Source organism: Netta rufina, assembly GCF_964035555.1.
Source record: "Netta rufina genome assembly, chromosome: 1".
Taxonomy (NCBI): Eukaryota; Metazoa; Chordata; class Aves; order Anseriformes; family Anatidae; genus Netta; species Netta rufina.
In genome coordinates, this window is record NC_140123.1 from 200,745,921 (window position 1) to 200,772,817 (window position 26,897).

Sequence of the window (26,897 nt, forward strand, 5' to 3'; positions counted from 1 at the left end):
AGAGAAAAAGGAAAATACATACATTTGCAGAAATAAACAACAACAAAAAATATTCAGGGACCAAAAAGCCACTGTTCTATGCAGACACCTCAAGAACATGATACATTTCTTTTCTGAAAAGGAGGGTTGAAAAGCAACTCAAGACCTGTGTGAGTGCCTTTGGGGGAAAATAGTATATACAAAAGTGCTTTTTAATGTAGCAAGGCTGAGCAGAGGCAGAACCAACAGAGAAAACATTTGCAGAAGCAGGGACAGGGATTTGTAAGATCATGTGCCTCTGGGAAGCTGTGGACTTTTGCCCCAACTCTCAGTGGATTAAGATTAAGGATGAAATCTTTTGGTTACTTACATGTTTGACTTGATCAAGCATAGGGTGAGGGGGAAAATAATGTCCTACATGTGAAAGGCGAGACTTGTTTGAGACAAGGCATATGAAGGATGGCTGAGGGAACTGGGGTTGCTTAGTCTGGATAAGAGGAGACTCAGGGGAGACCTTACTGCTCTCTTCAACCACCTGAAAGGAAGGAAGGTGTGGGGAGCTGGGGGTCGGCTTCTTCTCACAGATAACTAGTGATAGGACTAGAGGGAACGGCCTCAGGTTGCACCAGGGGAGGTTTAGGTTGGATGTCAGGAAGTATTTCTTCACAGGAAGGGTAGTTAGGCATTGGAACAGGCTGCCCAGAGAAGTGGTGGAGTTACCATCCCTGGAGGTGTCTGAGAGATGTGTGGTTTAGTGGTGGAATTGGTAGTGTTAGGTGGTGGTTGGATTTTGTGCTCTTAAGGGTCTTTTCCCACCTCAGTGATTCTGCGATGCTATTTGTTGGTCTGCTCTAACTCACCATTAAAAGGCATGGAGCTGTGAAACCTACAGTTTAGTGAGGTATTAAACACACTGCTGGGTCAACAGGACTTCACCTCTGGTCTTCCTCCTGCCTCCTTCAAAAAACCCCTCCCTGCAGCACCTCTGTCATCTCCACCCTGTGGCACCACACAACGTGGGTAACCCAAGAGTAAAATTTTGAAGTCATCAGTTGGAGGGACATGAGCCAACACTCAAGATTTTACCTGGTGTGTCTCCAGTCAGGTTTTCAGAAGGGAAAAGGCCAGCAAAGATTTGCATCAGAAGTCATCCCTCTTCCAAACCAACAATATCTCCTTTTGCAATTGAGGCACGTACTGTGAGTGAGATATCCCCAGAGCAGCCCGGGGAGGTGGGGACATCGCTCCCTGAAGCACTGCCTTCAGGAGCAACTCAGTAGGATTCAAATGCTTCTTTGTTTATGAAATAAGGTCCACCAGACCTATCACCAATTGTTTATGCTACAGAGCACACTCCCATTAATGCTAATGGTGCTTCGGAGCATAAATCCTTGCTAATTGATATAGGAATGTATCCCAGAAGACTTTACTTTACTACTGATTTAGCTGATAGATATAAATGTGTGAGAGGGAAATATTAGCATTCATGTAAAACAATTAGGTTATCAACAGGGACGAATGATTCAGAAAATGACTACAACTTCCCACCTCCCTTTAATGGACAAAAAAGAAAGTCTGCTAACGAGGAAAATCAGAGGGAATACAAATATGAGCTAATCACTGCTATTACTTAATATTTGTTGTACACCAGCAGCCCCTGTGAATCCAGCCTGGATCCCCATCCGAGCTCAGTGTAGATGCGGGATGGAAAGGAGCATCCTGCTGCCTACCTTGGTCAGTCCTCCCCAGGGCTTTGCTGGGGAGCAGTATTTTGGGCTTACTCCTCTAACAAACCTGGCCACCCGATGTACAGCTCAATACCAGTTGCTAAATATGTATGAAGAGAGGAGAATGATACAAGCAGAGGGTAGATTTCCACAATTTAATTTTTTTTTTTTTTCAGATAATATAATGGCATATGAAAAGTGAGGCAGTAATGCAGTTCAAAAGAAAAAAAGAAAGCAACCCCCCAACCACTCTCCTGGATCTTTCTGCCAAAGGCTGACATTATTGAAAGTTTGCTAAATACAAGTAGTCCAGACATTTCCATAAAAATCTGATTGTGCGAAACCTACAATTTTGTGGCAAATGTACAGCCATTGAAGGAATAAATTTTTCAGTGTACTCAACAGTTTTTGCTATTAGATTCCCATTTAATTCGTGGGTTTTGATGTGAAAATGTTCTCCTAAAAGAAGGCTCAGATACAGGATACAGTAAACCATTCATCTTCCACAAAAAGGTGCTTTGACCTCAAATGTTTAATCTGTGATTTTGAGCATACCAGGTTTCATTTTTATTTTTTTTTATTCTAAACCTATCTAGAATCAGGAGGAAAAAAAGTCACATACCAAAAATAAGTAAATTATTGTTTGTGGAAGAAATATAGCTTTGTTTCATTACATTTTCTGATTCACATATTTTAGCTATTTCATACTATTTTAGTGCAAAAGCAAGCATGTTTAGAAAAAGATAGAAAATTTCCACATTTTAGTGTCATTTGCTGCAAGTCACTGAATGGTAAGACTTTTTCTCCCCATGGACTAATTTTCAAGGTCTCAGTTATTAATGAAATATCAAGCAGATTATACAACATTTGCCTGGGTATGGTTAAAGACTGTATACCCAGTAAGATTTCATATAACAAAAAAGCGCCCAACCCTAGAAACATTTTTTTTTCCATTTAATGCTCATAAAATTTTACAGACAACAAAATCCTTTCTTAAGCTTTATTTAAGAAATCGAATACTATTATAGTTCAATATATATAAGACACATCCAGTATTGTGTTCCTGATAGCAAGTGCATAGATTTTGTTAAGATATCATTTTTATATTTTAAAAATTTTTTTATTTGTTACTCAGTAGCATGTTTCATGATCACACGAAGGGATATTCCCAGTGATTTTGCTAAGAGCATGAGAGAAAAAACAGAACACAGCAAAGTAGTGAAACTACAACAGAGATGAGGAACAAAAACAATCAGGCAAACTCTCAGTACAGTCGATTCCTGATAAGTGAATAATCTGATTGCTTGGTCACAATGCTTTATTCACTTATCAGGAATGATTCACACTACATTTTGTTAAACTGTTTTCCTTAGCCTAATACCTAAGAGTCACACTGGGCAAAGGCACACACACTCTGGCAGGCTATTCTTTAATCAGCAAGTCTTGTGACAGTTTGGTTATTTCCCATGGCGATACACATATAGCTAACAAAGAGACATTTTGCTAACACTGCAAGGTGCCTTACATAATTGAAATTAAAAGCATGCATTTAAGCAGGACAAACTGTTCAGCTGCATTGCTTTAAGGAACTCATTTTTCCCCATTGTTGAAATAAATAAAATAAAAAAAAAAAAAAAGAAAAAAAGAAAAAACCAAACAACCCTGTCTCTTTCAGCCCTGAGTATTCAAAAGAAACCCAACTATAGCATAAGTCTTTTACTCAGTTATATTTTTGGAAGAAAAGACCCCTCACAAAGCTCCAGCTTCTTTCCTAAGACCAAGTTTGGGGAAAAAATAAAATAAAGACAAGAACTTAGAAATCCCAGAGATCAACTCTGATTTATTGTTCATGTAAGTCCAGACTTACTCAACTGAATCCACTGGTGTCAACATAACCAGAACCAGAATCATGAACTCTAGAGGCATAAAAGACCCAAGGTACAGCCTGACCATTGGGATCTGCTCCCTTGCCTGGGCTGTCCTCTACAGGCTTCTGTGGTTTTCAATTAAACTTAGAGTTGCAGGCAAGGTATTTGCTTGGACCCCTGACCCTACAAGACAATGTTTGAGCTTCTTTGGGATGAACTAAGGGACATGGTTTAGTGGTGGGACTCAGTAGGTCAGGCTGGTGGTTGGACTTGATGATCTTGAAGGTCTTTTCCTACCTAGATGATTCTAGGATTCTATCCCAGACTCGTCACCTATTTGGCCTTTTGTGGAACTGGAAAAGTATAGAAAAGAAAAAAAAAACAAAACCAAAAACCACCAAGGTTAAATAAATAAATAAATAAATAAGCAACCAGGCCAACTCATGAGCCACCTGAAAATTTCAAAACTCTCCCAAACACAGGAGCCAACATCATGGCTGAAACCACACGGAAACACCCCGCGCGCCGTGCCCCCGTGCTGCGCGAGCCCTCGCCTGGGGTGGTGTCTGTGTGTGAGCCGAAGCCAGAGTGCCAGAAGGACCGGGGGAGAGGAGACACGAGGGAGGAGTGTCCATTGGGTCTCATAAGAGCACTTTTAAGTGGTCTTCGATTCCTGAGCATCACAGAAAGTGGGACAAAGGAAAGGGGAGTGGGCATATGGCTTGAATTCCAGAGAGCACTTGCCAGTGCTTCCCTCTCCTCCTTGGGTTTGTTTTTCTATTTGTTTGTTTGGTTTTTGGCTTTGTTGGTTTTGTTTTCCCCTCTCCAAATTGTAAGCTTTGCATCTGTGATCAGACAGAGGAGAGAAGAGACTTTTGTAAACCAGAACAACATGGATATTTTTCTTTCGCAGCTTTTATTTCATTGTGGTAGATATGGGGGAAAGCAGAGAGATTCTTGTGAGGAAAAAAAAAATTATAGGAAATGGAAAAATAAAACAAAAAAAGCTAAAAGCCAACTCTAGGAAAAAAAAAAAAAAAGTGCTATGGTATTTCTTTTGTCCCTTTTGAGATTTGTGTAATACTATTAGCCAGTGCTGAGAATGATCTGCTTTGTAAACCCACAGCAAAAATATCACCCATTTGAACAACAGGGGATTTTTTTCGTGTTTCCTTTTCTTTTATTTTCTTACTTTTTTTTTTTCCTTTTTTTTTTTTTTTTTTTTTTTAATTCTTCCACTGGCTTTAATAGAGTCTCCCTGTGCTCACTTGGATTTTATTTTTAAATTATTATATGTATAACTGCACATAACAAGCTCGTTTACCTGGTAGGCTTTTGCAGGCTCTCATAGCCCTAGTTAAGCTGTGATTAGTTTCTAAGGAGTTTGACTAACACCATATGCCATCAGATTACTGTGCAGTCTGGAAGAAATCCCAAGGCTATATTTTCTTGAATGTTTCATACGCTTCTGCGAAGTAGCGGCAGAGTATTTTTTAAATGACTAGGAAGAATTGATCACCATAATCCGCGTTTTGCAGACTGACTGAAATGTCAGCAAAAATCTTTTCACATGGCTTCTGATTTCTCTGTGTGTTTGTGTGCATAAGCTTTTGCAGTTAGAAGACTAGCAAAAGCTATCTTCCATATGACTTTGCAGGAAACTCATTTAAAATGCTTCCTGCTTAGACAGATTATCCAAGTGATAAGGCATGACTAGGGGGAGGGAGAGAGAAAAAAATATCAAAGAAACTGTAACATGTCTAAAATGCACAAATCCTCTTTTGCCCCCCAATCAGATATTCACTTAGGTGGAATCGACTGTATCTTTTGTACACAACCAACAAATAGAGAAAAAAAAAAAAACAGGAACGTGAAACAGTGAGGTGTGTAGATGTATTACCAACACATAATGACCACCAACAATACAAGACACAAAGTAGAGAGACAAGTATTAGGAAAATGGTTTAATATTGGAGACAGAAGCAAAAAACTGCATCACACAATAACATACGTTACAAAAATAAGTCTGACTGTTTCAACTACACGGTTATGTTCACAATGAGGACAGAAGAATCAGAAAAAACTCTGATCTAAACAGCAAAAAAGCAAACCCCTAACGTTTTAACTAATACATTTATCCACGCAAAGTGACCGAGTACTCCTAATTCTAATTACCTTATTGTGTAACTGCACGATACAGAATAAAAAGTGAAACTTACCGCTTTTGTTAAGACAAAATTCTAAACACTAGATATAAGCAAAGGGAAAAAAAGAAATCAAGCCAAAGTTTTTAATTCTCTAAACAAAACCAACTCTCTTTCTACCATCCAGAAATCAAACTTGAAAATCAGTCATGATCGAGGGGGCCCACGAGAGTAAGCCACAAAAATTTCCATTTGTTTTTAATCTCCAGTATAAAAAGTTCCACTGGTACAAAATGCGTAAGTAAGTACAGTCAGGTTGTAGAAATATGAAAGCCTGCTTTTTTTTTTTTTTTCTTGTTCTTTTTTTTTTTTTTTTTTGGCTCAAATTCCATCAAACAACAAAATCCAAATGCATCAATAAAACAGAAACAATACTCAAATGGTCTTACAGTTTCCACTAGATTGCATTAACTTTGGCTTTTCTCAGACAATACTTAAAAACTAGTTTGTAATTCTAAACAAAATGATAGTATTATTAATCTACAAACAACAATTCTCACAGCACAAAAAAAACACAAATACATAGTTTTTTTTTTCTTTTCTTTTTTTTTTTTTTTTTGTATGACATTATCCAAAAAGGTAATGAAACTACAGGATATTTTTTCCTTTCGTTAATTAGCACTTAAGATAATAAAAACAGAAACAGTAAAATGATTCCAGAGTAGCACAAGCCAAGGAACTGTAACCCCTATGGTGAAAGAAAGATGAACTTGTTACTCCTTTGAGGACTGCCATTTCATCACAATTAGCTAATTTGTTTGAAAAAAAGCAACTAGTGTAGTCTTTTGATTAGAATTTTGTAAAGCAATTTCCCTTGTTTTTCTTCCTCTCTTATTAGGCCCTTGCACCCTTGCAGCTTTTTCCTTTCAATATTTTGAAAGAGAACTGGTAGATAATTTGTCTCCACGGAGGTGTATGTTTGGGTTTTCATTTTTATATTTGATTTAAAAAATAAATAAATTTCAAGATGGACCCATCTCGGTTGCCTGGAAATCCTGAACTGTTCCTCCTCTCCCACTGCTAAGCCAATGTCTTGTGTAGTGTGATTTGGGGCAACCGCTTGGGTCTGCGGCTGATACCAAATTACACTGCCTGATGACCAAAGACATCACCGCTCTCACTGGACTGGTAAACCCGCAGGACACACTAGGGCATCTAAAAAAGCTTTGGAAATTTATACAGTGGGTACAATGAGGATAAATTAGTGAAACAGTCTAAACAATCCAAATGATGATCTCATATTATATATATATGTACATATATATAATATAACGTACGTGAGATGATACTTTGAATATGCAAAATTGCTGCAAGTAGTACAAAATAGCCCTCAAAGGGTGTAGGAAGGCCCCAGCAGTAGTAAAAATGTGAGAAAAGTATAGATCACTTATTTATAAGTGCATGTGCTATACGAAGGAAACTTTTTTGCATCACTAGAGGCTAGTCCTTTCCATCCCAGGGCTCTACATAAAGAAGCATTTAAGTTGGGGATGAGAGACAAGAGTGCACCAGCTGATGTTGTTCATATAGGGCTTCGTTTTTAATTTTAGGTGGCTTTGAATATAATCAGAAATAGGAAGAAGGTATGGCACTTTATCATCAGTAGCAAGTACTGCTGCTCACACGCATTGGATTGGCAATGAATTTGCTATACCGGTAGCAAAGAACCAAATTTGGTTGTTGGTCACTACGTGTGCGGTAGAAATGCAATCTAATCAGACTTACAAGGCAGTGAAAGGGCTACCAGCATCTCTTTTCTGGTTCCTTACACACAGCTTCCTCCAGCAAACACCCACATCAGTCACATATGTATTCCCACGGACTACTTGTACGAGTAAAGTTACTCTTCTCTATACGAGTGTCTGCAGGAGTAAGCCAATATATTGCCGTTACAGATAATGGCAGATAACACCAAACATTACAGTGTATGTAAACTTTATCCATAAAAAGTAGTTTAACTGCAGTGCATGCTGAATTTTCACCCAGGAAGATCTAGTGCATCTGATTTAAGCAAAAGTTCATTTATTTAAATTACAAAAATATTTTTTTTCTCCTCACGATTTTCAAATGGTGGATTTACCACTCCTTTCTGGGAGTGGTTCACACAATAGATAATTAAAGAATTGTTTTATTTTTCTTTTATTTTATTAATACTGAATAGCATATTCCAGCAGCATATTAAAAGCTCTTTAAGAAAAGACAAAATCCCCAAAATCTAAAAAGGAAAACCACAAGTTAATTACTGTTTTAAATAATTTTAGTTATAGATACAGAAGAAATTTAGACAGCAGTAAAATATTTTTGTCCTTCAGATCTGCCCTGTGCATTGTTCTGATTTCAACCATGTATTAAATAAACCACAAAAAACTAAGTATATATATATTTATAGATATAGATATATATATAAAAATAAACAGCAAAATGGTGAATGTATAAAAGGTATTAACACTCAAGACAGCTCTGGGTGGAAAGGGTTAAAAGTTCAAAACTTTCTCACCTTAGAGGTTTCCATACAATATGAAGAAAATACATTGTGAGGTTTGCTTTCACAGCATTGATGTGTGCAGAGTGGTTAAAAAAGTGAAACATGGGCACTTATACAATGTTTTACAAAAAACATCAAAGAGAAATAACAAACAATAACAATTTCAGGCAACAAGACCACAGGATAGCAAGTTAACAAACTTTTTAACCTCTTTTTCTTTAAATATTAGGGATTTATACAAAACACATAATAAAATACCCATGTTATCAAATTACTTCACACAAGAAACACACTGAAGCTCTAGGAAGAAAGTACCTTTGGAATTTGGCACTATAGTTTCACTGATTTTTTTTTTTTTCTTTAAAAGAAAAACCGATCACATTTTGCTGAACACAAACACATCTAAATTGTTCACAATAAAAAAATGACATCAATGCGTCACAAGCCAACACAAACTTATTCTGGAATATTTTTTAATTTTTCACATGAAATTCATTTTTTTAAGCAAACAACTTTTTTTTTTCTTTTTTTTTTTTTTTGAATCTTGTTTTTGTTCTTGTTCTTCAAGTAAACCAATTTTAAACTTGTCTTTATAAACATAGAACACTTAAGACCGTAAGACTCATGATGAAACCACAACTTAATTCACAGAAGCACCAACGTAACACATTTTACAGTAACCTTTCTTCTGTACATTGAAACAGTATAAAATATAGGTAATTTCATGTGCATTAAACCATGGATTGTCTAACTGTGAGTCAGTTCAGCAAAAGGTGACACAAGTAGGTAGCATTTGCCCTAAAACAGGGTAAATATTTTCTTATACTAATCTACAAAAAGTGGTTCTATATATATACTTTAATGAGAAAGTGAGCCACCTAAAATGGCCTTATCAAAAAACTTTACACTGCCTGAAAAATGTAAAAACTATTACAGACCTCTAGAGACTTAAAATCAGACAGTTTTATTTCTCAAACTGTTTTGGAAGTAGTCTGTTAGAAACCAACATTCTGTGCCTCTGGACACATATTGCTATTGTCACCAGTGACCAGGCAGAATGCCAATCCCTGTATAATACTTTCAAGTCTGTTTTTTTTTTTATTTTTTTTTTACGAAATGAAAAAAAAAAATAGAACAAAGGAAAAAAGAAAAACAAAAAAGGAAAGAAAGAAAAAACATTTTGCCACAGGTTGTTTTTAAATCCTATCATTAATTTATCTAATAATAAATTTCAGTCTTGCATGAATGCAGCAATGTTTTTTCACATTGACTTCCCAGAATTCATAGCTAGATGAGGTCACATGCAAATTTCAAAGGTCAAACTAGATCAAAGGTCAGTAGGAGAACCAAATATGATGTGAGGTCAGAAAGACATCAGAAACAATGACGGGACGATGAAACTTTTTTTTTTTTTTTGAGACGCCACAGGGACATGCTAGGCAAACGATGGGCTAACGGGCATGGAGATGTCTAGGGAAAAAACAAGGAAGAGGAAAAAAGTTACATAGAATCTATGCAGCACAAACAAAATCACTTTTATGGGTGCAGGAGAAAACTAATGCAAATCTTTTGTCAGTAGAGTCTATGAGCTGTTCACATAATTTGCATTAACTTACAATACTTGTCAACAACAGCACAATGGAACCCCAAAAGAATCCATCTGAAAAGAGTCAGAGAGAATGGATTCGTCTTTGGGGAGAAAAGAGAGGAAAGAACCAGTTTCTACAAATGTAACATAAAGGTACGGGGAGGGAAAAAAGGTCAGACAACTGAACTTTAAACTAGGTAATGGAAACTACGAACAAAATAACCAGACAAATACAAACAAGAGGATAAAAGCATGAACTGTAAAGGGTGTAGGGTTCAACAGTGAAAAAGCGCCCATTCTTGGCACAATTACTCTAGAGACTACTTCAAAGGATCTAGCTAGCATAGAGAGCTGCTCTTTAGGTATCCAATAAGTTAACAATAGGCAATAAATAACTTCCATTATTTCTGAGGCAGTAAAAATTTTGTATAAAAATAGAAATGCTTTTTACAAATAAAATTTACAGGCCTGTGGCTTTCTTTTTTATTATTATTAAATTTATCTCTCAAGAAACATCAAGTATTGTCACTCATTTTATTTTATTTTTTTTTTATTTTAAACCCTGTAGCTTTAGAAACAGATCTCTAAATCTTTTTTACATTAATCCTTTCCAAAAAAACAAGAACTTAAAAAAAAGTGAAATATAAAGACGACCAGTGTAAAATCAGACTAATATATAACAACACATTGTTTTGAACTGAAAAAAAAATCAAATCTTCTCAAAAAACAAGTTGATGTAGTGGAAAGACTTGTTTCAATTTTCTTGTTGCAAAATAAGTGCTTCAACTGGCATGAGGCCATTTTCTTTAACCTATAAACTGCTGGTGCCACCCTGGTAAAATAGGATCCAACCATAGAAAACAACTTTTATTGTGTGCTAATGGCACCAGGGTTCACAGAGTTAAATTGCACATTTTTTTTTTTTGTGTGTGTGTGTGTTGCTTTGAATTTCAAGACGTTTATTTGTTAAAAAGGAGATAAATTATGCTGCAAAACAAAATACAGTAACACAACTCAGTAATTACTTGGCAAGGAAATGGGAGCCAAGTGTAGTAAGGACAAGTGGGGAAATGGAAGTGGTAACTGTAAAAATAACTGTCTCTTGGTGAAGGTTGGCTATATGTTCTCTCTTAACCCCCCTGCAGAGGACAGGTTTGCTCATGGGACTTACCCTAAGAAAGCTAAAATAAGAGCAGTAAGCATCTGGGGTTAAGATCAGTAAGGTTTGCTGTCATTTTTGGAGCGTTTCAGCTGAACCTTCAAGCGTTTCATGCCAATCTGAAAGCCGTTCATAGCCTGGATAGCAGCTTGTGCAGAGACTGGATTGTCATAGCTAACAAAACCTACGAGACACAGAACGGAGGCGGGAGAGAAAGCGAACTGTAGGTTAGAACAAATTCCAGAAGGCTTTTTGTTAGGATTTTATTATTACTATTTATTTGACACATTTACCTCTCTTTCAATTATTTCTTTGATCACACTCCATAGCCCATTTCCTCGCCCTTTCCCTTCGCCTTCCCTTTTACCTTCATAATATTTCTTTCCTAGCTGGGATGCAGTTGGCCAGTTTTGGTGCAATGCAGTTTCCCAATCTGTTTTTTATCTACCTACCTTAGAGACTGTAGATATTTATTACTGTAACACTTTTCACTGTAATATCTACACATCTCCCAGCCTATTAGGAAGTACTATGAGGCCAGTCTGTACATGTGAAGATGAAACAGAAGACCTGGTTACAGAAACAAAACCCAAACTTGGATGCCTGTATGAATTTGAGCATCTGAATGTGAGTTCACGTACACTGGCCTGGGTGGTATTATTCAGTCATCTCCTTGGGCCCAGACTGGGACAGTTGCAATATTAATATTTTGTATTTTTACAGCTCCTTCCAGTTCAAGATCTCAAGGTACATTAAATGTTAATTAATTCAGCCTCTTGGTCCCAAAAGGGGTATGCAAGGATCGAAATTAAGCAACATCATAAAGACAATGGCAGGGCTTGATGAGAACTCCAGATCTTCTGCTCCTCAGCTGCGAGCACTAACTAGGGGGATAATGCTTGCTCGGGTAATTCAGAATGGCTGGCCTGGCTCAGCTTTCTTTTCCCCCTGAGACAAAAAAAGCTCTGTTCATAATGGACTCAAATCTCCCTGATTCTGGAAGCTCAAAATTCATTTTCATATCTGGGCCTCCCACTTGTAATTGCAAAGCTCGCCTAACTGCTGCTCTGCCTCTGCTCTGGCTAATTACCACTGCATTCCAGCCTGCTATTATGCATCGGCTTTGAAATGCTCCCTCTCCTTTCCACTTGAATTTGACTTAACACATATCCCTTCACCCTGTTAAAGCATGGCTCCCCCACACTTTGTTTTCAGTACTAACACGGAAGCTGCTCAGCTCCTGTCTTCCACATGCTTTCTTCATTTGTGCTTAGTGCCTGCATCCTTTTCTGATTCACAACCTCTTTTTGCTGTCATTTTAACCTGCTCTTTTATGGCTCTTGCTTACCTCGCACTGTTGCCCTCTTCCTTCTTCAGTGTCAGAATGATACACTTTGCCCATTGTAAAGAAAAAAGCCTCTTAACAAGTCATTTGGTCCCTGTCTGCCCTCCCTCCTTCACAGACCTTCCCTACGGTTCACCTTAAATCGACTTCACCAAACTATTTACTTAAGACTCTTCTCTGACAATTCAGGCTCACTTCTGCTCCTTTCCACTCAAAAAGCCTCTCACTTAAATCTCTGTAGACCTTCTCCCGGCCAAAGCCAATATGCTTGATTCATGCTCTTCTGTGGTTGATTATTCATTACCTCCTTAAGGGATAATAAATATTCCTCCATATCTTCCTTGATTTTAGTAACTTGTCACTTCCTCACTTTCTTCACTTGATCATTTCCTCTGAATATTATTACCATATCCTGAGGAACTTCATCACCCTCTTCCTTTCCTTCCCCTGTCTTCCTGTAGGAGATCTTATCTGTTCACACGACTCCAATCACTGCCTTAGCACTGCACTCCTCTGTCTACTTCCATCAGCTCACAGATCTCAGCCTTGAGCTGTAAGATTTCCTCAGGGACAGAAAGAAAAAGCAACCTACCATGAGTTAGAAGGCAGCTGTAGCACCTTCCGGGCAGATACTCCATAACCTCCATAAGCTACTCCTACCTACCTCGACAATTCAGCAGTTTCCTCTACGGCCTTCTGACCTTCACGTTGTTCTCTTGAGTGCATTCTGAATAGTTTTCTGCTATGAACCTCTCATCATCTTAGTTCCTTTTTATCTTAGCTAGTCATGGTGACCTGAAAGTTAAGCAACTGATCTAAACTAGTCATCAGGTGGCATCTGTGAATGGTGAATGAAGAGAAGCAAGCGCGCCCTGAGGTGGCTTTTCCACCCACCTCTCTTGTCACCAACTCAGACTCTCCCGTGCTGACAGAAGAACAATTAGCTTAGGCTATGCTTACCTTTCAGGGGATGTAATAAGTCACTTCATTCTATGTCTCTTTAATAGTTTCCTTGACTCAGCCACAAATTCAAACATACATCCTCTGTGCTGCATCAGTGGAATCAGCCTTTATCATTCAATTGTTATCCTGCTTCACAATTTGTCTCTATGCACAGAATGCTCTATCTACATTAGCCTGTTGCACTTTCATCTTATCCCTTATCAAGAACCTTCACTTACAAAGCTTGTGAAGGAATATGACATTCTCTCCCTTTATTTGTTTCTGATTGCATCCATTCATCATTTTTTTTGGTCTGAAATTTAAACTGCAGGTTACGTGGGGATGGGATGATGTTTCTTATCAATTTGCAAAGCCCCTGTCATGATGATTCTGATTTTTGTTTTAAATCTCTTGGTACCTCTGTAACCAGGATAAATATTTTTCATCATTTGAGTAGCAAATTTGTTATGAGGCAGACTGCATTTACGCTGGGATGTCACTGGGTCCCCCCTCCCCTGCCTTACTTTACTCTCTCATTTCTGTTATTGTAAGTTTTATGAAAGGCAAGAGAGAAGCTTAAAGAGTGAAACCCTTTGTCTGTGGAATCAACTAGAGCTCATGAGAGCTCATGAAAAAGTATTTCCAGGGGTAGATGGACTGTCCTGTCATCCTCATTACCATTTAATCTCTTGAGCATTCAACTGAGATGGACAAGAAAGCAAATAACACCAAAGCTCATTTTCTGCAAATAAAAGTAATTTTTCATTTTGAGAAGCAGTGTTACATAAAAGCTCATCACTGTGTATCACTACTCTGAGATTGGAACAAATCTTCCCATCCAAATTCAGCCAGCGGACAGTGTTGGACACTCTTTTCACCTTTCTAGTGTTCAATCTCTTTTCATCCGCAATTTGACTTCCAAAAAAGCCCAAACCAACCCAATCCAACAAAAAAAGAGAAACAAACCCAGATTGCACCATGAGCAATGAGCATTAGCGGTACCAGTGAGAAATGGGTAATTCAGATGTACTACTGTCTCAGCTTTTGGTGGGAATACAGAGAAAAAAAAAGAAAGTTTTTTGAAACACAAGTTTGGGGCTGAAACAACAAATAGATGATTCTTGCCAATAAAAGCTGAGGTGATGCATGCAGGGATGTTAAACTAGCAGGATTAATCTTGGCTTTGCCTGTGATTAACAGAATCACACAGGTGCTGTTCACACCTACTGAATCAGAAAATCTCAACTTCCTCTGCCACTGCAGTACTTTTTGTTTTTAAAGCAGAACTCTCTCAACTGCTGGCAGAATACCTGGGGAGGAAGAATGAGAAATTGCAATGTTACTGAAACCTGACTAATGCCAAAAAGACAGAGGACTCTTCCATCCATTGGGTGTTGACCCTTCTGTTTCCCCTCAAACAAGATAACCTCAGTTCATCATTCTAAGCTAGGTATTTGTGTCCCGTAAACCCAGAGAAATGTGTAGGTAGGTAATCGAACAGTAAAAGGAAACCCACAAAAAACAAGTGTGGGAAGCGAGTTGATGAATTGAGCTGCCTGCCCAAACTAATCTACATTTTTTTCAGTAGTGATCACAATTGCTGCATTTCGATTAACACAGCTTGATTTGACATTTCATCAAGGTTCCTGGAGACCTCAACAGTGATTTTGTCACCCCAACACACTAACTGAACTGGCTCCAGATCAATAGGGAGTCCTTTTCAATTCCAGTTTTCAAATTTGCTACAGCCTCAGGGACTGTTTTAACACATTGCAGAAACATGCTGTACTGTATTAGTCTAAATATGAGCAATTTTTTTGTAAAGCTTAAACAGGACCTAAAAAATAAAGAAAAATGCAGAAAGAATATCACACGCTATCTGCAAAGTGAATTAAATTTCCAGGTGTACTATGGGCTTGTCAGGTGCAATAGACTCAGATTGTGGTATGGCTTGAATTCCTGTGCAGTAGGTAGTTCTGAGTAGCCTGATAGATGCTGCTCTTGGTTGGGTACTGTCTGTTTAGATAAATTCATCTCTTTTAAAATGGGTTAAAGCCCAATAGCTGTTCCTGAATGGACCTCATGTAGACAAACACTGAGACAGACACATTTTAACAAAACCTAGATTAAAAAAAAAAAAAAAAAAAAAAAAAGTAATGATATGCAAGCTAAGAAACATGTATTATGGTTAATGGGGACACTTGAAAATTAAGTGATGGTGCTGTGCAAAGAGCAACATTTGTCAGTACAAAGGAGTTTTGGAAACTAAAGGGATTGTCTTGACTGGTTACTAATTTGTCATACATACAGCTGCTTTCCTTTACTCTGGGAAAGAGTTGTCATTTCGCTGGAAGCCCCGGTATTTTAGGTCAAACCTTACAAAACTTTTCTTTAAGAGATTCTGTCCTCCAAGACCCTTCTCATGTCTTGCATTAAAACCACAATCATTAGACCAACGATCTAACAGGTTGCCACTCAGTCACCTTCTGTTTTCCTCTCTGTTGAGGCACTGAACTGGTGCACCTATGTCATTCAAAGGACATCAGCCTATCTGACCAACCCTAGAAATTGTTTTATACCAACATATCATCTTCTCCTCTGCTGCCATCTAGTTTTCTGACAGCCTAAAGCATTCCCTGGAAAACTTGACATTGACACTCCCCTCATCCCCACCCTAAGGTAAGGGGAGATGCTACCTTTCATAATGTATTGGAGCTTGCCTGCCGCAGCTCTAGCTGCATATCTAGACATCAACTGTCTGTAAAACGTTCTGAACTACATGTACACACCATTCAAACACTAATTGCACAATCTTGTACTTAATTCAGAAGAAAGAAATTCCTGTAATGTAGAAGTAATGGGTTAAACATAGAGCATTTTTAAGTGGCTCAGCTATACAATAGAGAATAATTAGGTATCCATAATAAGGCAGCTTAATAGTATACTAAATGACATTCCCCCACATAGGGTGTAATTAGTTTCATGTACTTGACACATTCATGCGAGATGTCAGACTGGAAGATTATTATTGTTTTTTCACAGCCAATTTTTAGTTAGAACTAGTTTGCCTGTGCATCTTTCCTCTCATTTGAGGATTAAGAGTCCATTATTTTGGGAATGAAATTCCAGTATGACATTTCTCACACTGCTGTTAATTTTCTTTCCTGACCCCTTTTCAGAGTGGTGCATGTGGTTTTTACTATTTGATTTATTAAATTTGACATACCAAAGCACTTGCTCAGATTGGTCTGTTTGTCAATGAAGACTTTAGCAGAGATAACATTTCCAAAAGGCATGAACATCTGCAGAATGTCCTGGTCTCCAAACTCCTGGGGGAGGTGGTAAATAAAGAGGTTTGCCCCTTCTGGACCTTTAGGAAAACAAAACAAAACAAAAGTCTGAAAACAGCTATTTCAAGAGCTACGTTTAATCTATTTTCCCATAATACTTACTGAAGGTGATGGTCAGAAAGCATTTCACTTTCCAACTTTGAAGGAAGCACAGTAAGTGGATCATCAAAGGAACAGAGCTGAAATGCAGCTCTTTAGAGTATCCTATCTTGCAAAGTGTTCACTTGATACCTCTTCTACAAAAGAAGTTAAACTGCAGCCTCTTTCTTCAATTTACACAAGTGTCTTTCAGGATAATTAAGGTTAGGAAAACAGGTACACAATGTATTACTCTCTCACAACACCCCAAGATCTGCCCAAAGAGCCCCCTGCTGCCTCAAACACCTGCATAGGTTTGCTGGCTTAATTTTAGTTGCAGGAACTTAGAGAAATGCAGTGAGCTGAGCTCAGATTTGAGCATCACAGATAAAAGGGCAGGAGCTTGGTGGGGATGGGAATAAAAAGGGTAAGACAAAGCAAACTTTTTGACTTGGAAATCAGCAGAATCAGAGAGAGAAAGATACTAAGAAAAAAAAATTGTGTGGACTCATTTCAGAAAGCATACTCTTTTTAAATATGAATTCCCCAGAGAAAGCTCTATCTCCCAGAGAAACTTTGTAAAATAACTACTTTTTAAAAGTTCAAAATAAAATTTTTGGGTTGAAATTAAAGCGGCTTTACATCAATTTGAGTTTGAAAAGAAAGGTGCAAACTTGGAGCTACTTTGAATATTTTTCTTAGAGCCTAAATTTGAGATACACATTATAGTGCTATTTGCTTAAACACACCCCCCCAGCAATAATTTTTTTTTTTTTTTTTTAATCCCAGCTCAATTTTTCCCTTGCAGTAGCATACTGGAAGTAAGCCATGAATGTCTAAAAGAATATGATCTATGATGGAACCAGACGTGTGGCCTTCCCACACAGACACCAGGAGCACAATCAGTACACAAAGAGAACAAAAATTTCTGGTAAAAACACATCTCGAGTAACATGCTTGAGTATTCCCCTGTATAAAGGAACCTACGTGTATCTCAGATGTGATGTCTGTGGTTTTCTGGATTGGAGAGGAAAGCATACCAGATTTATGGACACCTTCTGCAAGAGTAACAAAGCCTCACCTCTCTTGTAACCAGCCTGGCTGCCCTCTCTCAGCCTGAAGGAAAGGGCTGCAATGTTTGCACAGCACAGGGGATAAAAGGCTTGGAAAAAAATGTTTTTCAAAGAAACATTTTTTGAGAAAAAAAAAAAAAAAGAAAAAAAATCATCACCTGGAACTTATTTCTTCTTTCTGCCAATAAACTATCCTTTCCAGAAAACAAAATTTCTTAAAATAGTAAGCAAAACTTACTTAACAATAGTTTACAGCATATGCATGAGGCAGTTCACTAAGCTTCAGCATTTAATATTGATATAGTATTTTTCTTTGGTACTTGGTTATCGTCAACCACTGCAGACTCTTCACCATGCCATCAGAAATCATGTTAAGAAACAAAAAATAGTCATCAGTATTTAAAGATAGAATTTATTCACCTTAACGTAACCTGTTACTAACAGAAACAAGACATATAAAAGGCTGTGTTTTAAAAAAGACACTGCCAATTCATAAAATAAAAAAATAAGTTTTCACTTGATATGAACTGAAAAAAAATAGTTAAAAAAAATCAAACTGAATATGCACAATGACACCAGATAAACAATTTGGTTTTGGTGTCAGTCTGTTGTCACTGACTGAGTGAGTGAGATGAAAGACAAAAGCAGAGAACACAAAAAATTTCCCCCCAAAAAAAAAAGCTGATTGAAAAAAAATCATTTCATTTAATATAATCTGAGCTTTTAGCAGTAAACGATGTAACAAATTTAGAGAAAATAAACATTTTAACTCCACAGCGTCCCTGTATAATAGCCAGCTATGGGAATGCCAAATTTGTCTTCATAGGAAACACCACATCCCATAGCAGTGCATGATACTATATTAAAAGAGGGTAAAAATCTTTCTCTTGAGGATATTACACTAGGTTTATTTCCAAAGCTTATCCCTGGCAAGAGTAGTAGTGACAACATAGATACAATCTTAGAAAGCATGCAATATTCTCCTGTCCTCCTAGAATTAGCTGGAATTTAGGATGAGAGAAGGGAAAGCAGTAAAAACAGAAATGAAACCCCAAAATGCCTGGGAAGTGTACAAGGGAATGGGAGAGGGGAAAAAGGGTAACTTCATTTTACCAAATATTTAGTAGCATTCCTTTTTTCTTAGCAGCAACTTCCCGAGGTTTGTTTTGCTCTACTGGTGCAGGGAGAGGGGCAAACCCTTTGTTGTTCCCCTACAAAACCCAGAATTGAGCAAAGAATCACTCAATGCAAAGCCAGGTCTTGTCATTGACTCAAAAACTTAAACCTAATCAAATTAACTCCATCATCATGGAAAATGGAAACCATTAAAGTGTGTGAAAGATGGTCACCCATAATGGGATGCTTTTTATTACTGGTGCTTTTTTGCACAGCGGTGCTTTTATACCACAAAGAACGGTCAGGAAGGTATGGCTGGAAGGAGAGATGGTAAAAAAAAGTGATTTACAGTAGAGGTTGAAAAAATGATAAACCACCAATCAGGAGAAAATGTAAACATCAAAGATGAGGCTACTCGATGTCCTTCGCTGAGCCTCTGTGAAGAAACACACCCAAGACACGGCTCTCGCTTGGCCAAGCGTCGCTTATCCTGAGAAGGGCGAGTGCTTACCTTCCTTCTGGCTGCCCGCGGCGCTTTGCTGCTGCAACAAGCTCTGGCTGTACAAGGTGGGCAGCGCGGCCGCAGCGTACTGCTGGATTCCTGAGTAGGCCTGGGTGAGTGCGTCCATCGTGCCGGCCGTACCGTTCGTCAAGCCTGTTGCGCCGAGTCCTCCGTTCAGGGCCGCCATACCTGAGAGCATTTGAGCAACTTTACAAAAAACCCAACAATAGAGAAAAGAAATTGCACTTGTTCATTAGTGCTTTCCGAAAGTTGTTGGTATTATATTGACACTGACAACGACGGCAGTGCATGCAGCTCGGCGCGTCACCAAATGGGACTGAAAACAAAGAAACACGACTCTGGCGTCAGGATCACTTCAGCACAACGGTTGCACAGTCAAACGGACTCGCATGCAGCCTGCTACTGGCAAGTACTACAGCTCGGTGCTCCCCAAACCCTCTCTGCCCACTGTCCTCAACACCTGTGCTTCTGCTGGGGACATCCAAGGCTGGGAGAGCAGGACGCCCCAACCTCCATCCTTGCAATCTGGCTACTTGGGAAAGAGCATTCTGTGAGAAAACCCACTCTCTCTGGCCAGGTCTTTATCAGCAGGACATGACCACATGGTATCAGAGATGTTTTGCATGTGTGGGGTCAGCAGAGAACCCCGATTAACAGCTTTTTGGAATAACACTCCATACAGTGATGGGTTTTGTCCCTTGGGTTTGCGGTAGGAAGATGAACTGTGAAGCTGTGTGCTTCCATCCTCCTCCTCCAGCTACTCCTGTGAGGACAGATGGATGAACAGCAGCACATCTGGAGTGACTGCAAGTGCTTCATCCAAACCAGGCATCTTTCATGAAGAAATAAGAGCATTTGGTTCTAGCAATGTGTTCCTTTACTCCTCACTGGAAGCAGAGTCGCTTTATTATTTTTTTTTCTTTAAAGCAATTCTACATCCTGATAAATAACAGATTAATTTGACTGGGATGACCACCAAGGAAGAAGTTTCAGACAGGCTTGCTAGCTGTGCATAAAATGGCATCCCTTACCCATGCAAATAGTGCAGTCTGCAAAAGAATTTTGACAAACTCCTGGACTACATACAGCCTCTCTCCATTACTTCTATGCATCCTTATGGCTCCTAAGTGAGCCACATATAAAAATGAACGATGTTAACTCTTTTTTTTTTTTTTTCCCAGAAATTCCAGAAAAAGTTAAATTTCCCATTACAGTTACCTTGGTAGTCATGGGGAGCAGGAATCAGAGACCTCATCGCCCACACCTCTGACTAATGTCAGAAGGAGAGTAAGTGCTCAGCAGGACAGAGAGGCCACATTTCATGCCCAACCAGATATCCTGTGCTCATATTTTTTAGGTGAACAGCTCACAAACAACTTAATTGGGCTTAATCAGCCCCCTCAAGGTACAGGAAAGCAGTCACCAGAAAAAGGGGGCATCTGGAACCACCTGCGACCATTTCTTACACATTGACTGTGCAGAGTTTCTGTTGGCAAAAGGATGGGTGAAAAAGTGACTGGTAGAGTTGTATGTGGTCCCCAAAAACTAAGAATATCGAAAAGAAAGAGATAGCTCAATTTCAGACCAATAATAAAGGGGTTACGTGGAATTGAAGAAAAGTGAGGAAATCAAGCAGAGGACACTTTATAGTGAATTAACAATGAAATCTATTAGTCTGGGAAACAGTCTTCTTCAAGGAAAGTAGCATAAACCTTATCACATGAGTAATTTAGTGGTAGAAAGGATACTGGAGGGAATTATCCTGCATTGACAGAGGAGGATAAAGATACTGACCTACTAGTTTTCTTCCATCTCTTATGTAGATTCAGAAAGTGTATTCCTGTGAGTCTCTGATAATCAGGACAATTGCTCAAGTGGCACCTTTCTGGCTGCACCAGACTCTGTGCCAATTAAGAGAATTGTACTGCATAAATTATACCTTTTGATATTACTATAATTTGTGTGACTAAACACTTGACAGAAATGTGATATTCTTAGCCTTTGCTTAATAAAACGTCTTGCACTTTGAAGATTTCTCTTTCCCCTCCACCCCACTTCAGAACTTTGCTGTATCCTGATAGGAGATACTCGCTGCCATGTCTTCGAACAAAAACCTCTGTCAGAGCAGAGCCAGCTATTTCTTGTCTAATGGTTCCAGATGTAAAACAAAACCTGCAAGCCAATATAGTTTGTGAAGCATCTTACAGCTAAAGGACAGGACATTTTGAAAATGGAAATTCAAACTGATGGTATAAAGCAGTAATTTGGTGCTGAGCGTGACCTTAACCTACTCTGATGTTTCTGTACTGAGGTTTGTGTCATCGCTTGCACGTGTACGCACAGCATTGACTGAAGTAAAGGCTCTTGATAAAACAACTTGTATCTCTCCCTTTATTATAGTGTTGAAATAACCTGATAATAGAGGAAGTATTAGGATAACACGTTATCTTTTGTGAGTCATCAGCCTATTAGATAAACATGCTTTGTGTTGCTGTGGGCAGCATCCTCCCCCTTCTTTCGCCTAGAATCAATAGCCCCTTCCCACTAAATGATTTCAGATCAGCCAACAGATAGCCTCAGCTCACCTCACTGCCTCCGGGAAGGGCACTGCTATGGCTACCACAGAGTATGTGTCTAAATATGCCTCCCTCCTGAGCAAAACAGATCTGCAGAAAGGTGTCAGCATTTCTTCTCTTCTCCTTTTTTTTTAATCTTATTTTATTTTTATGAAATATGCAAGATCCAGCTTCAGTTACACATCTTTGTATTTTTTCAACCAATGCACCTCAGTCTGATATTGAACTTTGATCTCTTACTCACTTTTGTGAAATAATTGTTTGGAGTTTCTCATCTGTGGCCTTCTGCTTTTCCGAGTTACATAATACAGAAGAGACAATGCTTGGCAAGTCCAAAGGTCTCTGAAAGTGCCTTCCATGCACCCTCAAATCTGTCATGAACAGTTTCATCTCCATTTTACAGATGTAAATATGGGGGTAGAAAGGCTAAGTGACTGCCCTGGTTTCACATACAACTACTGTGTCATAGCTGTCCAGTATCCTAATTTAATGGTTTTCCTTCTTAATTACAAAGAAACTCTTCTACTCTCTTTATTATTTTTTCCTCATTATTCATAATTCTTTTTGTAAGTTACTTCATTTAAATTTACTTGCCCCAATGGAGACAGACCAACGTTTTGTCATTTACGGTCTTAGATGCTTCAAGTACAAATAAAGGTGACTGGCTGAATCCCAGTATGTACAACTGCTGCCAAACCCTTGGAGACAGTTGACTTACCAGATTTCACTTTACAGTATAAGGTCTCCAGACATGTTTCTACAATGCTTCTCTCTACAATGAGAATGCTATTAGTTTCCAGAACCCAGTTTATTTTTCCCAGACACAGCCAGGATCCAGAAAGCAGACTAAGTCTCCTAGTGAGCTCAGCCTGCAGGACATTCTCCCTGTGAATCTCACATACTTGGACATGATTTCAACAGAATACCTCCTCCAAAACCCTTGCGTAAATCAATGCCTAAGCCCAGTGTCACCTCCTGATACATTTTGGGGTGATGCTCAGCATGGCTGGTACTTTGGATCATTCTTGTTAATTCCCCAGCTGGAAGCATGTCACTCAATTCCAGCCTTTCTGCACAATTACTCCAGGAACTTTCATGACAAAACAATGTTTGAATGCTTTTACGGGAGTGTTTGTGACCACAGCATACTGTGAAACATCAAACTCATTGAACTTGAGGTTTACCGAAGGCAGGCTCCTGGAGAGGTCTGAGTGTGAACAACTGGATCAGAAATAGTCACTAGGAAAAGCACTGGCTCATCATTAAAATAGACAGGGGAGGTTGTTTGCACTGGAACAATGATTTGCTATCATTAGCATCACAAACAACTGAAGTTGATAATCAGGGTCCTCCTTCGGAGAGGAACAGGTGCCACAATGCAGCATACGAGGAAGCAGTTTCTACTCTTTAGACCTCTCTCATATATGTACATACTTTCGCATATACATAGACATATCCACATGTATTTTTAAGTATGTGTGCTATATACATAGAGATATTCTAGGCACATACACACTCTGCACCCATAAAAACATCCATGAAGAAGATTTGGAACTGAAGCCATTGTTAGTACAAGTCCATGGAAGTAAAGGTGGCTTATAACAAGCTTGAATTTGGTACCAGGTTGTGAATACATCATTAATACTTCAAATGGCACATGCAGGTAAGTTTGTACAAACAACACCTGAAAATACTTCTTGAGGAAATGTAAACTGTGTTTGCAGCCTAGCAATAAATGTTAAAAGGAACGCAAAAGAAGGATTCCCACACAAAGTTAAGAGCTCATAGGTGATTCATTCTTGATGTTGATGAAGGGAATGTTATCTTGGAGTGCTCCAGTGTGCCTGGGTTCTTTGTACTTGTGGGAGGGAAGCAGTGGGATGCTGTATGCCGCACTTGATATTGTGACCTCTTATAAACCATGTAAAGGGTAATGACTGTTTATCAGGGGAAGGACATTTAATGTTTTCTTACTTACGGCAGTGTAGCCCTCTTACTAAGAGAGCTCATGAGAGTAGATAAGTTAGCTTTTCATGCATGCCATTTTCAGTGGCATGCTGAAATGAGTTAGAAACAGATAAGAAACATTGGCCTTTTTAGGGCCTAATGTGCTTACTTTTCTTAAATTGTTCTTAAGCCATATTTACCGTGAGGTTGTTTGCTTGTGTGAAATATGCATGTCCTTGCCAGAAGCAAGACCTGTTTTACACAAGGCCCCATGCAACCACTCATCATTGCTACATGGACAGCCATCAGCCCCCTTCCTTCCCAACTCCCAACAATGACAACCAGAGATCACAGAACAAAAAGATTGGGTGAGCAGCCAAGTAACAGTGACAAAAAGGACATCATGCAGAGCATCAGAGTGAGCAAGTGGTACTGAGGAGGACATCCATTCCTGGGGGTACATTATGATGGGTCATGGACTGGTAATGACTAAGTAGATTCCTTGCATTGCTGAAGGAAATGCAAGGAACAACAGCAGCTAAAAGAAGGGAGGGGAAAAATGCAGCTGGACCAATCTCTTCCATTTCAGGCAAAGGTGAAGTCATCATAACAGAAACAAAATAAATTCTTCTTCAGGAAAATCTTGACCAAGGCTGAGAATGAGGAAGAATGTTCCATCAGCTATTGCCATCTACTTAGGGGATGTCAGGGTTTAAGATGTATTAGGATAGATGCCCATGCTCTGGTATTACAGCTGACTGACCGCACCATTCTCTTATACTTCCAAATTAAAGGCCAAAAATTTGCCTTCATTTTAAAAGCAAGTATGCTGCTCTTAAGTCAATTTGATAATTCCTACAGACATTTTAATAGAACTATGTCTACGGCAAACATGCCTCTCTTACCATGACATTTCTGAATGAGGTTTTGTGTGTTGAGATGATATACCTGTTTTCAGACTCCCAAAATGAAAAAGGAGCCTCTCTTATAACATAGGTAACCAGACACCCTGCTGACATTTCTTTTACCTTCCATTTGCCCTGCAAGAATAGGAGTCTTTTTGCAGGGACCCAAAAGACTTCACTTTGCAGAGCAAACTATGTGAAACTTTATTAAAGACTCCAGAACTGCATATGTACCATGAATGGAACTAGATCAACTTGACCCCCTTATTTTGCATATAGATTAAAAATAATTGTATCATCATTTTACAATTGGTAGTTTTTGTGAAATGATTATTGGGAAAGGCTGTCCACCACAGCAATAAATACTCACTGTTTACGGTACCTGCTAGTGCATTAATATTATTCAGTCCAACAGTGGCTCCTGCCAGTCCTTGGAGAGTACCCAGAGAAGTCAAAGAATTCATGGCCGCACCAGCTGTGGAATTAGCAGTTGATGCAGCCACTAAAATGAAAAAAAAAAAAAAGAAGCCAAAATTAAGGCCATATTTTAGTTATTTTAGTTGATCACAAAACCACTTACAATAATTTTGAGAGCAACAACAGGGTTACTTGCAAGAAAGAAAGAAAAAAATATCAGACCAATAGACCAACCTTGCTCAAAAAAATATTACTAGTATGGAAAATTCATGGAAAGTGATGAGTCTTGCACAGAAAAGACTGGATGACAGAATTTAGCACTATGCTATTTGCAAACATAATGCAGAAACAGCAAGATTGAGAACAATCACTTTATCAAAAGTTTGTCAATCAGTCTAGCATTCCAGAGTGATCAGCTAGCTGGCTGAGATATTGCCACCTTTTAATAACCATCTTTGAAAATATAGTATTATTCATAATAGTTTTGTTGCCATACAACAACGCTTTTCGCTGTAGGCCTCTTAAGTGAAATCCGAATTATTCTGTAAGATACTACCCTCTTATTATGGCTATAGGGCACCATATGAACATTATTTAGAGGCCTGAAGTTTACAAAAAGAAGAATTTCATGCCAAATACAAAATGTAACTACTACCCAACTTATTGTAGGCTTTTAGGCTGGTCTACGTACGCAACTAGCCATGCATATGACCGCACAAATGGTATTGTATGCACTTCCAAAAGCTGTGCCAGAGGGGTACTGAAGCTCAGGTGGATGACAGGTCTTTGCTGCTATGATGCTGAGGGACTGCTGATGGTGGGTGAGATTAATCCATCTAAAACTGTACGCTTAGGAAGAGAAAGATACTTTTCTCTTGTCACAGAAAAGTAATAAGGCACCTCAGAAATGCCTAGCATTTAGGATAGGTTGGAACAAGAATTGTGTGTTTCACCCACAGAGGAGCTTTGAATAACCAGTGTGGATTAAAAATTTAACCTACAGGTTGGTAAAGTTATACCATGTGAATCATACTCATAAAAGCTGTGGAAACAGTTAGGTATTTAGCTTGTATCCAGAGCCTTACTTTAGTGTATCAATCATAAATACTTTCTTTCTTTTCCCTTTAAAAATGGCTTTATCTACTGAAAAGTTAACATTTGAAATCAGTGTTCTGTTGATCATTTACTGGAGGCACGTCATGTCTACACCATGTTTTTTTGTTCCTACCCATTATGTAGCTGTGAAATGGTTAAGACCACTTTTATCTTGATGTTCTTTTGGGCTGTTGAACACACCAGATTGCCCAGCATGCCCTCAAGAAAGTGAAGTCACTACAGTGTTCATCATCCAGTAAGGAAAGTAGAAAGCTAATTTTTAAAACTCAGTAGTTAAACCTCAAAGGTCTAATCTACAAAGCCACCCACCTTTACAACCTCAAGACCCACCAAAGACAAGTCTTTCCTCTTACTGTGCCTCAAAGTCCAAAGGACTCTCTTGGTGTGGGTGAGGAGAGATTTCCGGACTCTGAAAGATTCCTTGTCCCCACTTTCACCACATCTGCAATGTTAACTTGAGTTATTTTAAATGTTGCAGATAGAAGAAGCTTTGATTTTT

General features: G+C 38.6%; 1 protein-coding gene across 2 annotated transcripts in view; it reads right to left on the reverse strand.

The window, feature by feature from the left end:
- Positions 1–4,551: 4,551 nt before the first annotated feature.
- The window catches only part of CELF2 (CUGBP Elav-like family member 2), a 243,811-nt gene continuing 221,465 nt past the window's right edge, over positions 4,552–26,897 (reverse strand). The window contains exons 10-14 of one of the 2 annotated variants that reach the window (XM_084304250.1): positions 25,248–25,367; positions 19,426–19,605; positions 16,524–16,667; positions 11,023–11,194; positions 4,552–9,733 (exon numbers count right to left, since the gene is read on the reverse strand). In XM_084304250.1, coding sequence (XP_084160376.1) covers positions 11,067–11,194; positions 16,524–16,667; positions 19,426–19,605; positions 25,248–25,367 — 572 coding nt within the window. In that variant the 3' untranslated portion in view covers positions 4,552–9,733; positions 11,023–11,066. Of the gene's footprint in view, positions 9,734–11,022; positions 11,195–16,523; positions 16,668–19,425; positions 19,606–25,235; positions 25,368–26,897 lie in introns of both variants that reach the window. The other variant, XM_084304249.1, reaches the window with a different exon arrangement.